We start from the raw sequence: 7,521 nt of genomic DNA, 5'->3' as shown, positions 1-7,521 counted from the left end.
GAATTACAAAATGAGCGTGAACGTGTACAGGCTTCTGAAATGTGCGTAACGCGTTTGGTGGATATAGGGAAGGAACAGTACTGTTGCGAAGTTGATGTTGATGTTGTTGATATGTCTCGTCGTTTATTTGTGGATGATTTGAAAATATCCTTTTGTTCGGATGAAGAACAGTTGGTGAATCCTGTTTTTAGTCAGTTTTCTTGTTCTGATCGTGGCGTTTTCTCTTTGGTTGGTTGCCCTGCTGTGTCGTCTTTTCGTCGTGGTTCTTTTGCGAAGCAACTGCGTGTTGGTGTTCGTAACGTGCTTGACAAGTTGCGTTCGTTTGAATTTGACGTATCGGATGCTGTTGTGCTTTCTCAGCAGCGTATGTTGTTTATCCAGAATGTTACAAAAAAGTTAGGTATTGTTCCAGGTGCGAAATTATCTGTTGATGATAAATTTTATTCTCCCGTGACATCGAAATCTAAATGCTCTGCGCCCGAGTTGCCGTTTTCCTTTGGACCCTTGAAGGCTCTTTGCGATGTTGTTGGTGTTGGACTTCAAAGAGCGATTTCATTTACAGCTGTATGGGATGAAGGGAGCAGGCGGCTGGTTGAGGTCGTTGAAGCGCTACGCCACAATATCTTGGTAGTGGCGTCTCTTTGCTCGTGGTATTCCCAACGCTTCGATGCTTGGGGGAAACTGACGGGTTTCACTGTTGCAAAGTTAACTGTAGCTTTGCAGAAACTTCAGTACTGCTTGCTGAGGTCGTTACCCCTTAACGTTTGTGACGCTCCCATTTTTGAGGCGTGTTTCCTCCTTGTGAACGACTCAAGGAAGACGCTTTGTGGTATCGGTCAGAAGCTTACAGCCACTGCTGATACTCCATTGAGCTCATCCTGTTCAGTAGATGGTGGGGCTGGCATTGCTTCTTCGGTACTTCTTAGTAAATATCGTAAACAGCAAGAAGTCAGGCCTCCAGTTACGTTGGACGCTGCAACTTTACCGCAGCTACCGTTTTTATTATCCAGTAGAGATGGGGAAGATGTTTCCACACCGATTAAGTCCCGCGATAACGCAACAGTGAATGGTCGCAGCGACGAAAAGTTTGATGGCTATACTAATCCATTTGGCGTGACACCCAGCGGTTGCGGGGCTAAATTTGGCCCCGTTGAAGAAGGTACCACTGTAGAAGCTGCTGCGGAAGGACGGCAAGGGCCGTTCAAGAAGAAGCAACGGCGCGAGTTGAGACTTAAATTCATAGGATAAAGTTGAGTTAGTGGTTGATGCAACCCTATGCATGGCGCCTAGCGTACGAACCGTCGTCAAGGAAGCAGAGGAAGAAGGGAAGGTGTACGTTAAAAACATTGTAGTTTGCTCCTCTCAGTTGCATTTTTAGTAATTTTATTCGTTACCATGAATGGTGTAAAACTAAAGTTCTCCCTCACTATTATAATATTTTTGTGCCTTCTCTTTATTTTTTCTTTTCAACTCGCCCAGGTCCTTCACGCAACCTCGGCATTGTTACTGTTCGTGTCACTGTTGTTTTACGCTGCTCGGTCGCTTACATGTCATTATTTGATTTAATGCCACACACATGCATGCATGCACAGATGTACTTCATATTGTTGTCATTGTTGCTTTGTCGATTGTTCATGCCACATCTTAACTTTTTAAAAAAACGGATACAGGAACAGGAACAGTTGCTGAGGGAACGCCCCACTGATTCAGGGGAGACAAGGAAGTGTGGTGGGTGACGTAACAGGAAGGAATGTCAGCCCTTCTTCCAAGGGAGGCGGTAGCGCTCCTCTACCGCCGCTACCTGAAGGCAGCCAACAGCATCCCAAATGTGACCATCCGGATGCTGCTCCTGCAGCAAATCCGCTCGGGTTTTAGAAGGAACCGCGGCATCACAAGCCCGTCGGCACAGCGTGAGCTCATCAATCAGGCCCACAAAGACCTGCAGGTTTTGGAGGACGAGCGGCTCTCGCGTACGTTATACATCAACCGTTTGGGCCTCGTCTCGTGTCTTGACTGGGAAGTACGCCGCACGGAGTACAATTTCACCCCAGAATCACAAAACTTCATTGCTGCTTTTCTCATGTTGGGCTTTATGCTCATAGCGGTGGTAGCGATGAATGCAAAACCCATTGAGGTGCGTCACCCAGACATAAGCGAAATGGTGGGTGCGATGGCTATGCGTTTGGAAGCGAATTCCCCAGAGGAGCTGCGGCAAATACGTGAAAGGCAGATTCGCACTGGGCTCGAACGACAGCAACACCGGTTGTCGCTGGAGCACCGTGTTCTCGCCACGTTCCACGATGCTCCAGGCGTGAGGCTGGAACCGCCATCCCTGCGTAATCCCTATGGCATAGTTTCTAATGAGGGTTGAAAGGGGTTCTCCCTTTTTTATCGACCCTTTTCCCTGCGGTGCACTAAGTTGCACGCTTGCTAGCAGGGGGCGAGTCCTGGGCTTGTTCTTTGTCATTAATGAATGGCGTTGGGATGGGTGTGTCGGTGCAAAAATTTCTTCCCTCTGTGCGGGCACTGAGTTAACCGCTACTCTTCATCCTGCGCCCGTGGTGCATGCAAATTCTGGCACGTGGAACCTTCACCATGGAGTTTTCCCCTCGCATACATTCTGCTCTTGTGTCTCCCCCAATCTTGTTTCTACCCGCCTGCTATGTTTCTGCCGCCAGTGGAAGAAAAAGAGTAACAATAACGGTCCCACTGTCGGTTGGGAATTGCTCTTCCGACCGGAGTGCGCGTCTGATTCTAATATGAACTTTGGTTATGATGAAGAGGGGAACAGAGTCCCCAGTGACCAAAGTGGGTGTGGCGACAGCACCAGCAGGGAGTACGACGGCACCCACGAAGTGAGATCTACTAGCGACGACAACGATAACGATTCTTCAGGGTCAGCCGGGAGCGGTACAGAAAGTAACAGAGGCAGTGATGGTAGCGACTCTGTAGAACACGAGCGGCGAAGGCACGACGACGACACGACGAGTGGGTCAAGTGGTGACTTTGGCGACGATGTTGAGCTTGTCATTGGAGAAGTTGCCAACCAGTCAATCGATGAGCCTTTGGTGGCTGGTCGTGACGTTGCATCATCAACCATGAAAAATCGCAGGGATGCTGCCGGAGGAAAGTTTTTGTTGGAAGATCGTCTGGTACATCCTCTTCTAATTGGGGAGGTGGTGTCGAAAGAGCCGTCGACGCGGGACTTCTTGGATCTCCTGCGAGGCGTCCCTTCACGACAGCGTATCGTTGCGGTTGCGGGGCACTTGCACCACGGAAAAACTTCACTCTTGTCACTGCTTCTAGGCGGTCGTGCCTACAGGCAGCGAGAGGACGAGGTTGAGCGAGGCATATCCGTGAAGAGCAGCGTCGTGACGGAGGTTGTCGCGGGTGCACATTATGAACAGACCTCACACCTAATGACGTTTGTCGACACTCCCGGTCACCCCGATTTTGCGGCGGAAACAGCAGCCGCGCTACGTCTAGCGGACGCTGTGCTTTTTTGCGTTGACGCCGCTGAGTCGCTCACAAGTAACGGCGCTCGGCTCCTGCGCCAGGTTGTATTGCAGGAAGGAATACCAATTGTGCTTGTTATAACGAAAATTGATCGCCTTATAATGGATTTGAAGCTCCCTCCGCTCGATGCGTATCGAAAGTTGCGCATGGTGGTGGATGCGGTAAACAATGAAATTTCTAGTTTTGGAAGTGGATGCTCTCCCTTCTTGGTGTCGCCGCTGAACGGCACTGTTTGTTTCGCTTCCTCCAACATCGGATGTTTTTTCACCACGGAGACGTTTGCGTTGAAGTACAGCAGCAAGTACCCATCCGTGGATGCGATCGCTTTATCGCAGCAATTGTGGGGGCAAGTGACTTTTGAGGAGGGAAGGTTCGTTCGCATTACAAACTTCCGCCAGAAACCTTCCTTTGTTACACTTGTGCTTGAGCCTCTGTACAAGGTTGTTGCTCATTCACTTACTGGAAAAGGCTCGCAGGTACTCAGCAATAAGCTTAATCCACTGCCGCGAGGGCCCATCAGTGCTGTACGCGAGGCAGTGCAACTTTTCTGCGGTGACCCCGCGTTGGAGGGTATTGATGCGCTTCTAAACGTATTGCCCGCAACTGACAAACGCTCAGCGTGGCTGAAGACGCAGTACCGGCTGAATGTAGAGGAAGAAGACTCAGCAGCAGCCATCGCACCGATAATACGATCTCAAAATAATGGTGAGGAGAACTTTGCCGTTGTTCGTGTACTGCACGGCGTACTGAAACGTGGGGTAAAGGTGGTTGTGGTGGATGAGCATTCCAGTGATGCTGAGCCTTTTTATACGTTTACGGTAAAGGAGTTGTTGCTGAAAATGTTGGACGGATTTGTCGATGTGGATTGCGCGTACGCAGGCCAGGTTGTTCTCGTCACCGGCTTTGATACACGAGCAGGAAGTCACCTTGTGATGGTCGGCGGAGTCGCTGCCACGAGTTTGTTATGGGAAGAGGAAAACACTATAGACTCCGCCAGAGAGTCTGGCGCTTCGTGGCTCGATGAAGTGAGAGTACTACCCCTTAAGTGCGGAAAACCATTTGTGCATGTTGGAGTTGAACTGAAAAATCCAGCAAAAGCAAACCAGTTACAGCAAAGTCTTCAAATATTGATTCGCACAACACCTGGCCTAGACGCGCACAAAGAGGAAACGGGGGAGTTCACCATTAGTGGCTATGGGGAGTTGCACCTCGACACTGCTCTACACGAGTTGCGGTGTGCCTTGTGCAAAGGGGTGAAACTTGGCATATCTCCGCCATTTGTTTCCTTTTCGGAGACTGTGTTAGAAAAGGATGGTGCTTTAGCTGTCACTTCGTCAAACTGGGCACATATTGGTTTTACGGCCGGCTCGCTCCCAACCAAACTGACTGAACAAATCGAGAATGAGCAAATCAATCTGTTTCCTTCGCCCGGTACCGACAGTGTTGTTAAGCTATGGACGACGTTACGGCAACACGACATGGACGCTCTTGACGCGCGGAACATAATAGCGACAGGCCCACACACAACGAAAGGGCCGAGTGTCCTCATTAATGATACGCTTGACGAGGAGCACGAGGAGTTCGAACGACTCACAGAGCAGCGGTTGCAAGCCATTACCGCTGGGTTCCGCTCTGCAGTGGCAGCGGGGCCGCTGATCGGCGACGTCGTTCGCGGAGCGGCACTGCGCCTCATTTTCGCAGACCTGGAGCCTGATGCCAGAGACGCGGCGATTATGGCTGGTGCGAGAACCGCAGCTAAACAGGCGCTACTCGGTGCGCATCCGCAGCTTCTTGAGCCAGTGCTAAAGGTTGACATTATGTGCCCCCCAGGGTCTGTGGAAAAAATTGCAGAGGTACTGCAAATGCGTCGCGGGAGTATTGTATCGGAGGAACCCATAGCAGCAACTACATTTGTGTGCGTCCGGGCGTTAGTACCGGCAATCGACAGCTTCGGCCTGGAAACACAGCTGCGAGTGGTGACGCTTGGCGAGGCACTTCCACTCTTCGCGTTCGACAGCTGGGACACAGTTCCAGGGGACCCGTTTGACACAACGGTACACATTGGGCCCTTGCAACCGGCGCGGGGGTACCAGCTGGCACGTGATTTCACGTTGAAAACACGCTTCCGCAAGGGATTACCACCACTTCTCGCAGAGTTCCAGATGTGAGGAAAGTGTGGATTGCATCGTGGTCACCAATTTCCATTGCCCGTTCTTCGTTCACATACCCCCTCTCCAGCTGTCCGTGACCACTGCGGCTGGTGTATGTGCGTTTTGATCAATCTATTAAGCGCTTCTTCAGAAAGGCGTTGTACACCCGTGCTCCGAGACCATACAGTGTGAGTGATTCACGGTGAAGTTAAACACTGGTTTCGTTTCCTTCTCGGCAGATAAACCCATAACCTTGTCGCGTTTGCAATTCACACGCTGCCGAGACCACTAGCATCAAAGAGTCAGAGAGGCGCGCGCACAGCATGTGGACAGAGTCAATGTGGGAAAATAAATCGATATGAGGAATAACCATTGAGGGGCGTAAGGTTGCCAACGTGTGGTTGGTAACTCGCGTACAATAATGAATGATTTAAGACACTGCAAATGGGGTGTTAGCGCGGCAAAAATTATATTCCTTCACAGGATTGGTTCATCATCGCCTAATCGGATGGCGGGGATCATTGATAATCTTTTGGATTGACACGATGTGTCGGAAGGTGAGAGTAGTGCCGACAATTCGCTGCTTACGTACACACGCAAATCACATAATGCTGCCTTTGGCGCATCCCAGTCCAAAGCACCTCCATTACCCATTACTGTTCTCGTTTAATTTTTTCTGGCGTGCTAACACGCCTGTTTTAACGCTCAAATGTTCAGGGAGGGGGAGGTGTTGGGAAGGGGTGCCTATGGTGAGTGTTTGGAGATAAAGGAGTACAAGCAAGATTTACTTGAATGGGGCGACGAAGTACTGCATTGGGAAGATGTGTGTCTGTTTGATGCCTGAGAATTTTGGGGGAGGAGTAAATAACTCATTGCTAACCTGAAGCGCATCTTTTCCTCTCTCACAACTGTGGCAAGTGCCATCCATGCTTGCCGCTGGCGCTGTTTTGTTATCACGCGAGATTTCCTCCATCCTTATGCCTTCTCCCCCTCCCTATCTACGCCAGAAGTGCCGCGATTTTGCACACGGAAACCAATAAGGAAACAGGTGCGGAAGGGAGAACGAAAGACAAGGAGATAAGTTTTGTTTACGGACTAAGGGAAAGAAGAAACTCTGCAACAAGTTAATAAGGTAAGGGAATATGAACCAAGATTTGGACAAGGAGCTGCGTGAGGCGCTTCAGCAGGATAAGTATGATCTCCAACTGTTTCTCCGTTTCCTTAAGAGCTACGTCGTATCGGGCAGTCAACCGGAAAAACAGCTTTTGCTGGGAATTTTGCTGCAGGCGCTTCCACGTTTCCACACCAGCGACTTTTCCGCCTGTATCTCTCTCATTTCCAGCCACGTGCAGGACGCCTCTTATATTGAAAAGGATATAATCCTCATTTACGATCTGGAGAATTACCTCAGTTCGGGTAACTTCCCTCAGTTCTGGCAAGTGTGGCGGGAGTCCGAAGGTACACTCCCAGCGCGGCCAAGCTTCGAGCCAAACATGCGCGCCGCCATCCTAACGGTGATTGGCTGTACGCTTGGACACATTCAAACCAAAGACCTCAGTGTTTACCTGGGTCTGAAGTCAGGAGAAAAGCTTGAAGAGGTGCTGAGGGAGGCGGCACGCATTGCGGGTGACGCAGTGCAGCTTGTTGGGGCCGATGAGCAGGCGGTGGTATTTCAGAAATCAGTTTTTAATGCCCCGGAGAGCGACTCCAATCAAGAGCTAAAGCGGTTCTCAGATACTGTCACCATTGTGTCGTTGTAGGTGTATGGCCGCGTTGGCGGTTCGTCACCCTCCGAAGGCGCTCATGTGCTTCACGCGCCTTCCAGCCTGAGGAGGTGCAGGAGTGGACGCCCGTG

The 7,521-nt window shown here is 50.5% G+C and overlaps 4 protein-coding genes across 4 annotated transcripts; all 4 read left to right on the top strand.

Annotated features, from left to right (window-relative positions):
* Positions 1 to 39: 39 nt before the first annotated feature.
* TEOVI_000498000 (uncharacterized protein) lies at positions 40 to 1,248 on the top strand (the record flags this gene model as incomplete). The annotated part of the gene is made up of 1 exon (XM_067227515.1): positions 40 to 1,248. One exon carries the CDS (start codon positions 40 to 42, stop codon positions 1,246 to 1,248), a length of 1,209 nt encoding a protein of 402 aa, XP_067083616.1.
* Positions 1,249 to 1,750: 502 nt separating this feature from the next.
* Positions 1,751 to 2,371, top strand: TEOVI_000497900 (NADH-ubiquinone oxidoreductase complex I subunit, putative; the record flags this gene model as incomplete). Its single annotated transcript, XM_067227514.1, has 1 exon — positions 1,751 to 2,371. One exon carries the CDS (start codon positions 1,751 to 1,753, stop codon positions 2,369 to 2,371), a length of 621 nt encoding a protein of 206 aa, XP_067083615.1.
* A 388-nt stretch (positions 2,372 to 2,759) lies between these two features.
* TEOVI_000497800 (U5 small nuclear ribonucleoprotein component, putative) lies at positions 2,760 to 5,684 on the top strand (the record flags this gene model as incomplete). Its single annotated transcript, XM_067227513.1, has 1 exon — positions 2,760 to 5,684. The coding sequence occupies one exon, from the start codon at positions 2,760 to 2,762 to the stop codon at positions 5,682 to 5,684; it is 2,925 nt and encodes a 974-aa protein (XP_067083614.1).
* Positions 5,685 to 6,808: 1,124 nt separating this feature from the next.
* TEOVI_000497700 (COP9 signalosome, subunit CSN8, putative) lies at positions 6,809 to 7,426 on the top strand (the record flags this gene model as incomplete). Its single annotated transcript, XM_067227512.1, has 1 exon — positions 6,809 to 7,426. The coding sequence occupies one exon, from the start codon at positions 6,809 to 6,811 to the stop codon at positions 7,424 to 7,426; it is 618 nt and encodes a 205-aa protein (XP_067083613.1).
* Between the last annotated feature and the right edge of the window lie 95 nt (positions 7,427 to 7,521).

Source organism: Trypanosoma equiperdum, assembly GCF_001457755.1.
Source record: "Trypanosoma equiperdum strain OVI genome assembly, contig: ctg_984, whole genome shotgun sequence".
Classification (NCBI taxonomy): Eukaryota; Euglenozoa; class Kinetoplastea; order Trypanosomatida; family Trypanosomatidae; genus Trypanosoma; species Trypanosoma equiperdum.
Note: the sequence above shows the minus strand (reverse complement) of the source record. Positions and strands in the feature narration are given on the sequence as shown.